Source organism: Somniosus microcephalus, chromosome 1 (genome assembly GCF_052327205.1).
Source record: "Somniosus microcephalus isolate GS21.2 chromosome 1, FLI_Smic_1.0, whole genome shotgun sequence".
Taxonomy (NCBI): domain Eukaryota; kingdom Metazoa; phylum Chordata; class Chondrichthyes; order Squaliformes; family Somniosidae; genus Somniosus; species Somniosus microcephalus.
The window spans coordinates 186,925,872-186,942,948 of record NC_140987.1 but is presented as its reverse complement, the minus strand read 5'-3'; the positions used below and the strand labels follow the sequence as shown (position 1 = coordinate 186,942,948).

The window sequence follows — 17,077 nt, the reverse complement described above, 5'->3', positions numbered from 1 at the left end:
ATAAAAGTATTTCCAACATAAGGAATGTCAGAGCTGAGAAAAGGAAATTTGGCTCATCAAAAACTCATTCCCATCCCTTCTCCTACCTTCAGAGCATTTTCTTTGTGTTTCTTTAACTATCAGAATGAAAAAATATTTGAAAACATCGCAGGGTTAATATAGTTTTGCACAAGTTCCACTTTCCAGAATTTGTAAATTTAATGGTTAAACTCAACTCCATTTAGACAAAATGGCATCTCATTATTTCTCTTTCGTACAGATGTACTGAGGTACTGACTATTATTCTTTAATGCACATTGGTTCTCTCTGATTTCCAATGTCAGCGGCGATGTTTTATGGAAATGTAAAGTACAGGTCTAACTAAACCCATCAGAAGGACGGAACTGTGTGAGATTATCCACCACTCTCTCTAGCATGTTCCAGAAGTGGGATTGACAGACGTCACCTCCCCATCCTTTCCATTGGATAACATGACATGTGAGAACCTAAAGGGAGAAAAGGAAAATTGTGCAGTTAAAGGCCATTGCTACTAATGTAGCTGCTTCTGAATTAGTGCTTCAATATTGAACATTTGAGGCCTTTGTATATGTGATCTTGAAATATATTTGAGATGGTTTAACTACATTAATCGTATTGTTATCGCAGAGTATGACAGAAGGTGACATCCTGGATACTCTGTCAGCAGACTTTGTCAGCAGCTCTCCAGCTCAAATTTCAAAATGCTCAGTTGAAACTTCTCGTGCTGCACCACCGCCCTCTATGCAGGAAGAGGTATGGCTCCTATCTTAAACTGTTAGAGACTGAAGGTGGAGAGGGTTGGGAATTCTTCGGGCCACTTCCTGTTTATGGTTTTGAAATCTGATTGGTTAGAGATAATCACATGACCAATCAGTGCAAATGGTTTACAGAGAATAATAAGGAAAGAAAAAGGGTAGATTTTGAAACTGTGTTTGATAGTGTAAAATGGGTGGTTGTGAATCGGCAGCCCGCTTTACATCTTTCACAGTTTTTTATTTCCTTTGACTTCAATGGAAATAAATATCGGGCGAGGTGTTAAACAGGCTGCTAATTCACAACCACCCATTTTATAGTATCGCACAAAGTCAAAATCTAACCAAAGACTCTACAATCCCACCCTCAATCATTTAGTTAGAAAGATGCAATCATTTTTAGTAGAAGCAGCAAAATATACCTATTTTGTAAATTATGCTTTTTTTCTGTGGCTTTTTTACCCTCCGATCAGGACTTCACCCCATTTTCTCTGCTTAGATATCTCTGACGCCAGAAATTAATTGGGAGCGGTCTCCTCCTAGATTCATACCACCAGCACTGTTAGTTCATCGGAGAGGGGCACAGCAGGCAGCAAATGATGACACACTCCCTCACGTTGCTTGGTACAAACCCGGCAGTTAAACAGAGATTGCACCCACGGGGCCACCTTGCAGTTCTGACCCTGGCGGAGATTATAGGGAGTTAGCTTGATTAGCATTGGACCAGCGATCACCTGCAGCAGTACAGCTGGATCTCAGGCACCCACCTCCCCCGTGCTGCTGTAAACTGTTGTCTGCCAGCTGCCTTCATCCCAAATAATGGGGGCCAATAGATAAATTTGATAATGCTCTTTCCACCTCTTTGGAGATCCTGTCCACTTCTCTACCCTGTATTGTTTTCCCCCAATGGTGCCCAATCCTGTCCTTCTGCAGGCCAGAATGCCTCCAGTTGGCAGTCTTAAACCATGCCATATATGTGCCGGGGAAGTGTGAACTCACAACATAGGCACTCCTTGCTCCAGCCTTGCTCCAGCTGACATAACTCGCATTTTTGGGAGTGGCCAACTGCTCCGTCCCGTATAAGGCAAAGTGGAAATTTTCATTCGAGGTCAGGACACGGCATATCCAAATCCACATAAAAAATATGCCATAATCGCGTATTTATGTTTTAGATGTTTTCAAGCTTTCCCTACTTTAGGTGATCAGGTACAGTGGCATCTTTGGTCTCAGTGACACCAGATTGGATGTAATTAGATTGTACTTGCAAAGACACCTAGCACTCATTCTAATCTCAAGTTGTGTGAAATGACTGTTGTCTTACCCACATCAGAATGGGATAATGATGATCCTACTGCAATACGAAGCAAAATAAGTGAAGGAGAGATTCACAGCTCTTCACTTGAATTTACTGAAGCCATATTTGCAGCTGAGGCATGAAGTAAAGTGTTGAGGCAGTGAGTTGGGAACAAGATTGGGACTAGAAGCGGAATGGGAATTTAAAATATCAAACTGCGACTTTCAGACCTGCCAGAATACAAGGAATGTTAGCTAATTCCTTTACCACTGTCGCAAGTGTGTTTCCTTTAAAAATAAGAGCTTGAGTTTGTTCCGCCCAAAAGGTGAAGCCAACATCAAAATCTGAGGCAATTGTGGGGTTTGCACTTTTTTCAAATCAGGTCAGCAAACTATCTAAAAGCAAGTATTCAGTGTAAGGGGAGTTGAAAAATATTCTGACTTTATAAGTTGTACTATAATTGCAACAGAAAACTCCAGCACTATGTGCTTGTAGAATAATAAAAATTTCTGTCCAATTTAATCTTAATAAAGTAGCGTAAAAACAATCAAAGCAATTAGTAACTTTCATAGTCCGTGCTGTAAACCGCAGTGGTTTACAGATTGCAGTAAATCCCCTTCCCTTCAGATTAGTCAAATAGTTGACATCATATTCCATTTAACAGAGTTCTGAAGGATATTGCTTGTGTGCTGGATCTCAAAATTTAATTTAAGTTTACAACTGATAGAATATCACATTTAAGATCTTACAGTAAAGGTGGTAGAAATTGTTCTGGAAACCTGGGTGTAGCCGAGGATGAACAAGTGAAACTGAAATAATAATTGAACTGATCATTTCTGTCTTACGAAGGTATCTGTGAAAGCTTCGACAGCTGCCTCAGTTTCTTCAAGTCAAAGTGATGCTAAGGTAAGTAAAAAAAGAGTAAAATGTGAAATACATGGCAACTGCCAATGACAGCAAAGGAACTGCACATACAAACCGATTTAGGACACCTTCGCAGATCATTCATCAAATGCCTTTCAGATATCAAAACAGAGCAGTTCTTTACTCTATTGCCCCAACCTGTGATTCCCATGTTCCCAAAATTCATCCTTCAATTCAGCAAAATCATTTCATACTTTAGCCAAATCCAGGCTGCATGAATAACCCATCACACCCTTCCAGAAGCAGACCAAACTCTAAACAATGCTTCCAGTCTTTTATTCCAAACATCATCACAACTGTCTGATCTTTGCCTGTACCGTGCTTCCCCACATGTGTGAAAAACAAACTAATTCACAAAAACAGATTTAAAATTCACCAATCAGTGATTGTAGAAACTAAACTCATAATTATCCCACTTCACAGTCCCAGTGTCGAGGCTGCCCTCCAGGAGGAGGAAGTCGGGAAATTCCCGCTTAAGTGTAAGCAGCAGTTGCCTGGGTTGTTTTCAGTAACATATTTCACCGCTGTCAGAATTTGTTTCCGCTGAGGTTTGTCACAAATTGAAAAAATTTCTTTTATTTTTAAAGGGTGAAGATGCCTTTGACCTGCTTTCAGAAATGCTCCCATCAGAAGCACCAGACAATTCAGCTCTTAAATACACTGGTCCTGCAGTGAAGGTACAAATGAAAATTGTCTCCTAATTCTTTTAGGGGGAGAAATTCGTTATCGCCCCGCTTGGGTAGCAATTATCGGCCGGGCGCAAAGTTTAGCGCCTGGCGCTAATTATTGCCTCCGACTGCAAACTTGGCTTCTATCACCCCTGGAGGTGATTGTAGCGCTAAATCAGGCACTAACCACCTCTCGTAAGGTGCTAACGCCGAGGAGCGAGGGGCTACCTCAGAGCACTGGCGAAACTCGTGGGCCCCGATTTTCTGCCAGCCGTCGGGCGGGTTTTCAGGCGGGCGGGGGCCGAAAGTCACAGAAATAGGGGGTCGCGACCCCACCGCCTGATTCCCCGCCCCATCTGACTTTCGGACCGCCGTTTCTCTGCAACCCGAATCAGTCCCGCCCGCCGCTGGCGGGACTGGTCGTCGGGACCTTAATCACCAATTATTGGCACGTTTAATGCCATTTTAAGGGGCTCTTGCGATTTTCAAGTGTTCCCCACGCTAAACACGCCTGCGGGTTACCGCGCTGATGAAACCTGGCGTGAAGCTTGCCGGCTTGCTTGCTCTTAGCTGCAGGTCATTCGGGAAAGCTACGATTTAATCGGAGAGCATTTGTATGTTGAAGGACCTTGATGCTGCAGGCTTGGGGCTACTTCTTCCAGGCTTAGGCACAGCTGTGGAAGGTTGGAGCCTCACACACTTCTCCAATGTGATCTCCTGGGAAGCCCCTCTCGCCACCCTCACTCAGCGCTTCCTCAGCGGAGGCATCTACCAGAAGCGTGGGATGCCTTTTTTTCCTTCCCTTCTTGCCATTAGAGGATCTCCAGCAGCAGAGCCGGCAGCAGCAGAACCAGGAACAGAAGGATGGGCACCAGGAGCACCAGGCTGCTGCTCACTCACCTGAAGCTGCACAGGCCAGAAGGGGCCAGCGCTTGGAAGTGGCTTGAGAGCATCTTGCTGCGCTTTAGGGGGCCATGGGGACAAGTACCTGCACTGGCAGTCCTATTCAGAAGGACTTCCATGAAGGTCTGGTTTCTCTGTTCAATAGATGGCCAACGTTCCTCAAGAGATGTCATTCTCTTATGAGCACTCACCATGTTTTCCGTGCCCTGGCGAGTTATCTCCATGGAGGTTGCCAACCTTTCCATGGTGATGCGTTCATGCGCCAATGACTCCACACAGGCTCTGCTCATGGTCGCTATGGACTCCTCCATTCGCTCCACACTCGCAGCAACCCTGGAGACAAAACCTGCCAGAGACTCCTGCATCTGTGCATGGAGATCTATCACCTCTTCTCTTGCGGATGGACCCAGAGGCAGAGGGTCGACATGCAGCGCAGCTGACCTGAGCTGGCAGAGTCCGGCGCCCTCCGACGAGGACTCTCCACTGCTGTACCTGTCTCCAGAATCTGCTGAGGCTCACTTGTGAGCTGTGAAACACCAGGTGACAACACTACTCTATGTCCCGAAGGTCCCCCCCGAGGTGTGAGTGTCTGCGCTGGTGCTGGGTGCGCTTACTTCTGCTGACGCTGCGCCCTCAGAAGTTGGAGCTTCCTCTGAGGAGTCTGGCTGCACAGCCTCTTCCTCCTCCACAGTGGGGACGGGGGCTCTGGATGGTCCTGTGGGGGAGTAAAGGAAGGAGTTAGAGATGTAATGCCAAGGTTCTTCTGGTGACTCCCAGCGAGTTGGCATCTGCTGACACCTGCATCCATGCAGCATTGGTCTCAGTGGGAGGCCTCTTCCTGCTTGACCTAGGGAAGAGGACCTCCCTGTGGGCCCTAACCCCATCCAATTATGCCTGCAGTGAAGCTTCATCGAATTTGGAGGCAGCTCGGGGTCTGGCACTGGCCACAGCTGCTGCAGGCTCCTCTGCCATCCTGTATGGTTCGTTTGGAAGCCAACAGAGGATGCAGTGCTTGCTGTGGGCCTTGAAAGCACCACGAATGATGACATCATACTGTGGGGCTTTCTGACTAGAAATGGACAATTAGCAAGGCTGTCCACACGCTGGAAATTAATTGGCCACTTGAGGGAAAATTGTGTGCAGCTGGCTGACCCATTTTTTTCCGGGTCAGAACCCCACATTCGGGGAATCTGACCATTTCCCACACAATCCACAAAATCGGGCCCGTGATGTCAGTCAGCAATGGAAGACAGACACATTGGGCTAGATTTTCGGGGAGCCGTGTGGGGGGGGGGGGGGGGCGGGGAATCCCGAATTTGGGGGTCCCGACACCATCCCGCCCAAAACCCCGCCCCACGTAAGTTTCAAGGGCGGCGGGTACCCGCCCCGCACTGGGACCCGCCAAAACCAGGCGGGAAGGGATTAGTGCCAATTAACTAGTTAACAGGTAGTTTTTAGCCTAATCCCTATTTTGAGGGGTTTCATGTGGGTTTCCCGACGGCTCCAAACCACGCCAGGTTAGAGCAGGCGGGCCGTCGGGTTGGAGTGGTCGCGATGTCGGCGCTCAGGTGAGTTAGTGCAAAGGTAAGTGTGTTTGGTGTGTCTAAAGTGTGTAAAGAACTTTTACTTACCTGTACTTACCTTAACAGCCTTTCTTCCTGTAGCCGTCGGGAGCGCATCACACAGCCAGAACTGAAAGCTGAATGGCTGCGATCTGTCAAAAGTGACAGCTTTCAGCTTTGAGTGCTGCTGAGAGTTCTAACTGAGTCTGTGCAGAATGACTCAGCTTAGAACTCAGAGTGTCAGTGTTTCACAGCTTCAAACAGCTGTGAGACACTGATATTTCATCTGTCAAGAACTCTTGACAGATGAAATTTCAGTCTGTGACGTCACCTGTTGCTGGGTGGCCTTTAATTGGCCTGCTGAGCCCGCTGGGCGGGCTCAACAAGGTCAATCAAGGGAAAATCGCGCAGATTGGCCAGACGTCGAAGTAGGCGGGTCAAAAACCCGAAAGGGGAAGTCCCGCCTTCTTCCCGACAGGTTCGGCAAAATCTACCCCATTGGCTCCGGCCAGTTCTTAAAGGGGAAGGTCGATCTCGCTCTCCATCCACACCCTGCTCATTGCAGCCTTGAATCTCGGCCTGGAGAGACCTGTACATCAATTCTGCTGGAAAGATCAATGGAGAGTCCCAGGGAAAGAGCTCAGAGTGCAGACCCCATAGTCTGTTCTAAATCGATGCAAGGAAGGTCAAATCAAAATGAACCTGCAAAGTGCTGCTCAGTACCCAAAACTCCTTCACACAGTGTTGAATCTCTCCAGAAGTCTCTCTCTCTCTCTCTCTCCGAATGCGTGGTGCAATAATGTTGCTGACAAAAAAAAGGCAAGAAGCGGTCGCCTTCAAACAGCGCTCCCCCACTCCCTTCCCGACTGCAAAACATTCCCCTCAACATGTCGTTGCTAGCAGTAGGGGACGCCACTCTATATCCGGTCCGGGGCGCTACCAGGGTGGTGCACGCTGGACTGACGTCACGATCTCTGGGCGCAGCAGATTGTGGAGGTAGTGTTTAGCGCCACCGCAAAATGTCTGGTCAACTTCGCGAGCGGCGCAAACATCGCCGCGCCCGGGCACTAGTTGCTTTGCGACAAGGGAGGCGCAAAGCAACCAAATCTTTCCCCTTTAGACTTTGAGTAAAATTCCTGTTACTGCATCATATGTTGTTCGGTTTCCAGGTAGAGCTAATATACATCTGTACATATGAAATCGGTCTGTTGGTAACACTGTCCTGTCCCCAGTCCAAACAACAACTCGCATTGATATAGTGCACTTAATGTAGTAAAATGTCCCAAGGCGCTTCACAGGAGTGCTTGAAACAAAATTTGACACCGAGCCACATAAGGAGATATTAGGGCAGGTGACCAAAAGCTTGTTGAAAGAGGTAGATTTTAAGGAGAGTCTTAAAGGAGGAGAAGGAGGTAGAGAGGCTGAGGGAAGGAATTCCAGCAGCAGAGGCGGCAGCAGCAGAACCAGGAACAGAAGGATGGGCACCAGGAGCACCAGGCTGCTGCTCACTCACCTGAAGCGGCTATAGGCTTTTACAGGCAGCTTTTTCAGTGCCTTGAATCATTTGATAAATGTTGAGTTGATTCACTTAACTCAAATTATCATTTTACTGAAGCACAGAATATGGACATTCAATCTTAATATTTGTGAATTTTGGTTCTGAATAATTATATTTCTCATATTTTCAGGAATCAGATGCTACCAAGAAGAAAGCTGAACGAGTGGGAGAAACTGAAGGATCTATCCCACCTGAATACAGATTTAAAGAGCAACCTGATCCTAAGGTTCGTTCCAACAATCACTTTGAGACAAGCCAATAATTGTTTCAATAATTTTGTTTTTTCAAAATGTATCCATGTATAGAACATCGAGAAAAAATTCTACAACTGTCTAATGTAAAAAACAAACACTTAGATAATGTTGTTGCAATAGTAGAAATGATGCTGATATCATAGGTCATAATGAATCTGACAGAGAATTACAAGATAGAAATTGCTGAATAATTAAAACTGAAATCAGTGCACACCAATACCCTCCATTGATTAATCCTGTTACATAATAACTAAATGTCTTTGCAGTTCAACTTAATTGATCAACTGAGGTTCACACAGATGTCATGTGCCAACGCGCATTAGAATGCTGAAGTATTTTGCCATATTTATATCAGAAGGTTGTGGGTTCAAGTCGCACTCCAGGGACTTGAGCACAAAAATCTAGGCTGACTCTCCAGTGCAGTATGAGGGAGTGCTGCACTGTCAGAGATGCCGTCTGTTGGATGAGACGTTAAACCGAGGCCCCATCTGCTCTCTCAGGTGGACGTAAAAGATCCCATGGCACTATTTCTTATCCCCAGTGTCCTGGCCAATGTTTATCCCTAAATCAACATCACTAAAACAAAAAGATTATCTGGTCATTATCACATTGCTGTTTGTGGGAGCTTGCTGTGCACAAATTGGCTGCTGAGTTTCCTACATTACAACAGTGACTACACTTCCAAAAAGTCCTTCATTGGCTGTAAAGCGCTTTGGGACGTCCGGTGGGTGTGAAAGGCGCTATATAAATGAAAGTTTTTCTTTCTACCTTGCTGCTTTACCAGCTGCTTTCAATTCTAAATAATGCTGAAGCCTCGAAGAAAACTCTGATGAAGTTTGTTTCTTGCAGCAGGGTAAAGGTAAACTGGCCTCTTCATCCACTGTTCCAGGAGCAAAACCAAAGGTAACAGAGAAGGTAAAACTCAAATATTTTTGTTCTTGAAGGAGCATTTGGTTCTCTGCAGTCAAACTCTTCAGGTCACCATTCCATAAATCAATGACATTTATGCCCTTATTACATTCAAGGCAGTGATGGAAGTTTGTTAAAGGAAACCTCTTCACTTAGTGCCAGGGTTAGGATCAGCAGTGATAATCCAGTTATTGTCCAAGATTGGAGGACCCCACACTCACACCATTCTAAGGTTAGGAAGAAACAAAAAATGGTGAGTGTGTGTGGCTTCCTACTTATTGTTGGGCAGCAGGATAAGAGAAACATAAAAGTACTTGCAACATAAGGAATGTCAGAGCTGAGAAAAGGAAATTTGGCTCATCAAAAACTCATTCCCATCCCTTCTCCTACCCTCAGAGCATTTTCTTTGTGTTTCTTTAACTATCAGAATGAAAAAAATATTTGAAAACATCGCAGGGTTAATATAGTTTTGCACAAGTTCCACTTTCCAGAATTTGTAAATTTAATGGTTAAACTCAGCTCCATTTAGACAAAATGGCATCTCATTATTTCTCTTTCGTACAGATGTACTGAGGTCCTGACTATTATTCTTTAATTGCACATTGGTTCTCTGTGATTTCCAATGTCAGCGGCGATGTTTTATGGAAATGTAAAGTACAGGTCTAACTAAACCCATCAGAAGGACGGAACTGTGTGAGATTATCCACCACTCTCTCTAGCATGTTCCAGAAGTGGGATTGACAGACGTCACCTCCCCATCCTTTCCATTGGATAACATGACATGTGAGAACCTAAAGGGAGAAAAGGAAAATTGTGCAGTTAAAGGCCATTGCTACTAATGTAGCTGCTTCTGAATTAGTGCTTCAATATTGAACATTTGAGGCCTTTGTATATGTGATCTTGAAATATATTTGAGATGGTTTAACTACATTAATCGTATTGTTATCGCAGAGTACGACAGAAGGTGACATCCTGGATACTCTGTCAGCAGACTTTGTCAGCAGCTCTCCAGCTCAAATTTCAAAATGCTCAGTTGAAACTTCTCGTGCTGCACTACCGCCCTCTATGCAGGAAGAGGTATGGCTCCTATCTTAAACTGTTAGAGACTGAAGGTGGAGAGGGTTGGGAATTCTTAGGCCACTTCCTGTTTCTGGTTTTGCAATCTGATTGGTTAGAGATAATCACATGACCAATCAGAGCACGTGGTTTACAGAGAATAATAAGGAAAGAAAAAGGGTAGATTTTGAAACTGTGTTTGATAGTGTAAAACGGGTGGTAGTGAATCGGCAGCCCGCTTTACATCTTTCACAATTTTTTATTTCCTTAGACTTCAATGGAAATAAATACCGGGAGAGGTGTTAAACAGGCTGCTAATTCACAACCACCCGTTTTACAGTATCGCACAAAGTCAAAATCTACCCAACGACTCTACAATGCCACCCTCAATCATTTAGTTAGAAAGATGCAATTTTTTTGTCCTTTTTTGCACACTTTGTACAAAAATAATAAATTGCAGGACAACGGAGTATTACAATTTAAACTCTTTTAATGAAGCATCAGGTCTGTAAACTTTCATATAGCACCGTGTGGACAAGATGGAGACAGGACCCCCTGGGTCTTCTAAACAAATAGCAGTCCTTACAGATGCCTGCAGGCCAATGACAACTCAGCATGTGATCACATGTGAATATTATAGGTATTCCTTACAGATGCCTGCGGGCCAATGATAAATCAATATGCAAATGTTACATCCCCTTTCTTTTAAAAGTAAAATGTTATGCATTACTTTTGAACCTTTCTTCTACATAATGTTCTCAGTAGCATCAACATATAAGTAAACTCAACATTTAACTAGCACTGAAAACATCTCAACATTTCAATAACGATGTACAGTTTTTTTTAGGGCAGCGATCCGCCTACACCCTTTGACAGTTCACAAGTCAAGGATAACTCTAGGCTTGACCTCTCGTCCTGGCCTTGTGTGGTATGGAACTGAGCATGCTCCTGAATCGGTCAATAAATCAGGTTCAGGTTTAGGTTCAGGTAAGTATGATGTGTTTTGTGTATTGCTCTGTTCATCACACTCTGTTGAACTGATCCTCTCGTCGGAATGACGGTGTTGTTCCTTGGTGTTCAGGAGGTGCCTGCGATTGCGGCGGTACACCTGTCCTTCTGGGGTGCGGACATGATACGATCGCTCAGTGTCAGTTGGCTGGAAGATGACTGCTGGCTTCCAGTAATCATGCTCCTGGATTCTGACGGATTCTCCATTGTGCAGCAGCGGCAGTAGTCTAGCTGACCTGTCATAGTATCTCTTTTGGTGTTGCTGTCTCTGTACACGTTTTGCATGCACTTGCTTGCAGCTGATGACCTCTGGCTGCAGCTGCTGGTTGGTGCTTGGAAGGATTGAGCGAAGTCTGCGGCTCATCAACAGCTGTGCTGGTGACTTGAAGTTGTCAACCGGGGTGTTGCGGTACTCAAGGAGACTGATGTAGGGATCTCTTTTGTCCGCTTTGGCTTTGTCCATCAGCGTTTTTGCAATCTGGACAGTTTTTTCAGCAAGGCCATTAATTTGAGGGTAATGTGGGCTTGTTGTGACATGTGTGAAATCCCATGTTTTGGCAAATGACTCGAACTCTTTTGATTTGTATTGGGGGCCATTGTCTGAGACTAAAGTCTCTACAATGCCATGCCTGGCAAAGGGTGCATTAGCTTGTGGATCACAGCTACAGATGTGGTGCTGTGAAGCTTGTCCTATTCAAAAGATCTGCTGTAGTAATCAATAATCACTATGTAGTCCTCGTTGTTCCATGTGAACAGATCCGTTGCCACGAAATGCCAGGGCCTGTCTGGGATACGGTGAGGTATCATGGGCTCTTTGACATTTGATGGGCGGCGTTCTAGACAAATGGAACATTTTCCGACAATGTCCTCAATGTGTTTGCACATTCCGGGCCAAAACATAATGTCACATGCTCTTTGTTTGCATTTTTCCATGCCCATATGTCCAGCATGAATTTTTGTCAACATCTCTTCTCTGAGACTGGTAGGAATGATGATTTTCTCCCCTTTGAAGACGATTCCGTTGATTTGTGACAGTTCGTCTCTGTGGTTCCAGAATTCAGATATGCTCTGAGGGCATTTCCTCCTTTCCTCAGGCCATCCTTCATGTATGACTTTGCTCAGCAGTGTGAGTTGTGCATCTTTCTCTGTTCCTGTTCGGATCTCCTTCAGTTTTGAGTCGCTCACAGGTAAGCTGTTGTACACCATGTGCACCTGCACATCCATGCCTTCACTGAGGCTGCTGTCCTGGTAGCTAAGAGACTTCCTGGAGAGCGTGGCTGTGACAGGAATGTCTTTGCCTCGACGGTGAATGATTGTGAAGTCATACTTCTGTAGCTGAAGGATCATTCTCTGTAGCCTTGGTGGGGCTGCGGTTAGTGGTTTCCTCATTATTGACTCGAGGGGCTTGTGGTCGGATTCTACAATGACTTGTCGGCCATAGACGTACTGGTGGAAACGCGTACATCCGAACAGAATTGCATATAGCTCTTTCTCGATTTGAGCATAGTTGATTTCACTGTCTGTGAGAGATCTGGAAGCGTAGTTGATGGGCTTTCCTTCTTGCAGTAATACTGCGCCTAGTTTGTACTTTGACACGTCCACTTGTAGTCTGAGCTCTTTGTTGGGGTCGAAGTAGACAAGACCTAGTCCTGGTTCTCTGGTGATTAGGTCTATCATTTTCTGAAATGCTGTGTCATGTTGCTTGTCCCACAGGAACTCATTGGATTGTTTGAGCAACTGATGCATGGGTGCATTGATTTCGGAGAGGCTCTGGGCAAACTTGACTAAGTAGTTAACCATGCCTAGTACTGTCTCTAGCTCTGCGCGGTTCTTCGGCGGCTCCATCTTCTTGATGGCGGAGATTTTCTCTGGATCCGGCACGGTGGCATAGTGGTTAGCACTGTTACCTCACAGCGCCAGGGACCCGGGTTCGAATCTGGCCTCGGGTGACTGTCTGTGTGGAGTTTGCACATTCTCCCCGTGTTTGCGTGGGTTTCCTCCGGGTGCTCCGGTTTCCTCCCACAGTCCAAAGATGTGCGGGTTAGGTTGATTGGCTATGATAAATTGACCCTTAGTGTTAGGGGGATTAAATACGTGGGGTTACGGGGATAGAGTGGGATTTGTGTTGGTGTAGGGGTTACGGGGATCGGGTGGGATATGTGTCGGTGCAGGCTCGATGGGCCGAAATGGCCTCTATCTGCACTGTGGGGTTTCTGTGATTCTGTGATAATGCCATCAGTTGAGAGGCGATGCCCGAAATAACTGATCTCGGTGGATCCGATTATGCTTTTCTCGGGGTTGAGCCGGATACCGTTCTCCCGTGATCTTTGTAGCATCGCACGGAGCTTCCTGTCATGTTCCTCTCTATTCCTGCCATAGATGAGGATGTCGTCTACGATTGCGACTACTCCGTCGAGGCCTTCATAGGTTTTGTCGATCTTCCGCTGGAATTCATCCTGAGCTGAGATAAGACCAAATGGTAAACGCAGAAATCGGTAGCGTCCAAATGGTGTGTTGAACGTTGTTAGCTTAGATGACTCTTCCGTGAGCTTGCTAGTCCAGTATCCTGATCGTGCATCCATTACACTGAAGTAACGTGCTCCCACTAGCTTGGGTGTGATGTCATCTAGCATTGGTAGAGAGTAGTGAGGGCGTTTGATAGCCTTGTTCAAATCTCTGGGGTCGAGACAGACTCTGAGCTTGCCTGTACGTGGTTTCTCAACCACTACTAACACGTTGACCCGCTCTGTCGGTTCTGTTTCCCGGATGATGATTCCTGTATTCTCCATGCTCTGCAGCGCCTCCTTCAGGCGACTACGTAGAGCAAGGGGTATCCTTCTCGGTGGGCAAACCACAGGGGTTGCTGCTGGGTCAAGGTGAATAGTGTATTCACCTGGGAATAGTCCGATTCCTTTGAAAACGTCAGCAAACTCCTCCATGACTGTCTGCTTCTCAACTGGTGCTGTCAATGATAGCACTAGCTTGACGAGGTCCATGTCTAAACATGCCTTTAGACCTAGCACTGGAGGTGCTTGAGTGTCAATGTAAAAGTCCAGTATCATGTCGCTTTCTTTGTACTTGCATTTCATCACGCATGTGCCTTTTACATTGAGCTGCTCACCCCAATAGCCAGTCAGTCTGCGTAAGGTGGGCTGTAGCTCACACTCATCCTTCAAGCTGTGATACTCACTCAGAGGAATTACATTAACCTGAGATCCAGTGTCTAGTTTAAACTTAAGCTCTGTGCCCTGTTTTCCTATCTCAATATCGGCATAGGCTTGCTCAGTCTCTGAAATCTGTTTTTTCTGTGACACCGAATCAATAAACAGTTCCTCTGCATTTGGCTCTCTATCTGGCATTTGGCTGTCACTCACTGTGTGTACTGCTTTTCCAAAAACAGTCTTGCAAACTTTAGCAAAGTGGTTCCGTTTACCACATTTAGTACATTGCCTTCCTTTGGCAGGGCAGTGCTCCTTTTCTCCATGCCAGTTGTTTCCACAATATCCACAGTTTTTGAAGCGTTTTATGTCTGTGTCGCCCATTTATAGAACTCTCGCTGTTCTTTCTGTTCTGAAACACGCTCTCTGGGCAGTGTTCTTTGGTGTGTGTCTATTAACTGCTTGCACTGTCTGTTCACATGAGCTGTTCGTGGCGCTGGTTATGGTTTTCAACTGTGCTTGGGCTATCTCGTGCGATCTAGCTATGTTTCTCTCTCACTTTAGCTGAATGTATTCCAAACACGATGCGGTCTCTGACCATCTCATCTTTATCTGCATAAACACAGTCTTTTACCAGTAGTTTTAACTCAGTCACGAACTGTTCAAACGACTCACTAGCTCCTTGTACTTTCTCCTGAAACTTGTACCTAGCGAATATCGTATTTGTCTTGGGCATCACATATGCTTCAAAACGGTCAAAATAACTTTTCAGTAACTTTGCTTCATCCGCGGTGAGAGACCATGTGTTAAAAATGTCTCTCCCTTTTTCTCCGATCCACAGGAGTAGATAGCTGCATCTTTCTTCCTCCTTTTCTTTTCAACGAACCCGAGAACATTAATTCCACGTGTTGCTTGAACTTGCACCATTCTCTATGTAAGTTCAAAGATTCCCAATTCATTCGAGGTAAGGGAGCTCCAACGATGTCCATTTCAAATCCCTGTTCTGACACCATGTCTTGTTTTGCACACTTTGTAAAAAATAATAAATTGCAGGACAACGGAGTATTACAATTTAAACTCTCTTAATGAAGCATCAGGTCTGTAAACTTTCATATAGCACCGTGTGGACAAGATGGAGACAGGACCCCCTGGGCCTTCTAAACAAATAGCAGTCCTTACAGATGCCTGCAGGCCAATGACAACTCAGCATGTGATCACATGTGAATATAATAGGTATTCCTTACAGATGCCTGTGGGCCAATGATAAATCAATATGCAAATGTTACATTTTTTAGTAGAAGCAGCAAAATATATTTTGTAAATTATGCTTTTTTTCTGTGGCTTTTTTTTACCCTCCAATCAGGACACATATTTCCTCAGGCCGATTTCACCCTATTTTCTTCTCTTAGATATCTCTGAGGCCAGAAATTAATTGGGAGCTGCCTCCCCCTAGATTTATACTACCAGCACTGTTAGTTCATCGGAGAGGGGCACAGCAGGGGTCAAATGACGACACGCTTACTGTTCCTCTCACTTTGCTTGGTACAAACCCGGCAGTTAAACAGAGATTGCACCCATGGGGCCACCTTGCAGTTCTGACCCTGGCGGAGATTATAGGGAGTTAGCTTGATTAGCATTGGACCAGCGATCACCTGCAGCAGTACAGCTGGATCTCAGGCACCCACCTCCCCCGTGCTGCTGTAAACTGTTGTCTGCCAGCTGCCTTCACCCCAAATAATGGGGGAACAATAGATAAAATTGATAATGCTCTTTCCACCTCTTTGGAGATCCTGTCCACTTCTCTACCCTGTATTGTTTTCCCCCAATGGTGCCCGTTCCTGTCCTTCTGCAGGCCAGAATGCCTCCAGTTGGCAGTCTTAAAGCATGCCATATATGTGCCAGGGAACTGTGAACAAACAGCATAGGCACTCCCCTTGCTCCAGCCTTACTCCAGCTGACATAACTCGCATTTTTGGGAGTGGCCAACTGCTCCGTCCCTTATAAGGCAAAGTGGAAATTTTCATTCGCGGTCAGGACACGGCATATCCAAATACATATGAAAAATATGCCTTAATCACGTATTTATGTTTCAGATGTTTTCAAGCTTTCCCTACTTTAGGTGATCAGGTGCAGTGGCATCTTTGGTCCCAATGACACCAGATTGGATGTAATAAGATTGTACTTGCGAAGACATTTAGCACTCATTCTAATCTCAAGTTGTGTGAAATGACTGTCGTCTTACCCGCATCAGAATGGGATAATGATGCTCCTACTGCAATACGAAGCAAAATAAGTGAAGGAGAGATTCACAGCCCTTCACTTGAATTTACTGAAGCCATATTTGCAGCTGAGGCATGAAGTAAAGTGTTGAGGCAGTGAGTTGGGAACAAGATTGGGACTAGAAGCGGAATGGGAATTTAAAATATCAAACTGCGACTTTCAGACCTGCCAGAATACAAGGAATGTTAGCTAATTCCTTTACCACTGTCACAAGTGTGTTTCCTTTAAAAATAAGAGCTTGAGTTTGTTCTGTCCAAATGGTGAAGCCAACATCAAAATCTGAGGCAATTGTGGGGTTTGCACTTTTTTCAAATCAGGTCAGCAAACTATCTAAAAGCAAGTATTCAGTGTAAGGGGAGTTGAAAAATATTCTGACTTTAAGTTGTACTATAATTGCAACAGAAAACTCCACCACAATGTGCTTGTAGAATAATAAAAATTGCTGTCCAGATTAATAATATCAATAATGTAGTGTAAAAACAATCAAAGCAATTAGTAACTTTCATAGTCCGTGCTGTAAACTGCAGTGGTTTACAGATTGCAGGAAATCCCCTTCCCTTCAGATTAGTCAAATAGTTGACATCATATTCCATTTAACAGAGTTCTGAAGGATATTGCTTGTGTGCTGGATCTCAAATTTAATTTAAGTTTACAACTGATATAATATCACATTTAAGATCTTACAGTAAATGTGGTAGAAATTGTTCTGGAAACCTTTGTGTAGCCAAGGATG

At 45.0% G+C, this 17,077-nt stretch overlaps 1 protein-coding gene across 29 annotated transcripts in view; it reads left to right on the top strand.

Annotated features, from left to right (window-relative positions):
* The window catches only part of cast (calpastatin), a 337,875-nt gene that overhangs the window by 222,282 nt on the left and 98,516 nt on the right, over window positions 1-17,077 (top strand). For 25 of the 29 annotated variants that reach the window (XM_085988382.1, XM_085988220.1, XM_085988200.1 and 22 more), the window contains 6 exons: window positions 646-771; window positions 2,914-2,970; window positions 3,576-3,665; window positions 7,810-7,905; window positions 8,783-8,848; window positions 9,794-9,919. In XM_085988382.1, the coding sequence (XP_085844508.1) occupies window positions 646-771; window positions 2,914-2,970; window positions 3,576-3,665; window positions 7,810-7,905; window positions 8,783-8,848; window positions 9,794-9,919 (561 nt within the window). The remainder of the gene's footprint in view (window positions 1-645; window positions 772-2,913; window positions 2,971-3,575; window positions 3,666-7,809; window positions 7,906-8,782; window positions 8,849-9,793; window positions 9,920-17,077) is intronic. The other 4 variants (XM_085988230.1, XM_085988146.1, XM_085988166.1 and 1 more) reach the window with 4 other exon arrangements.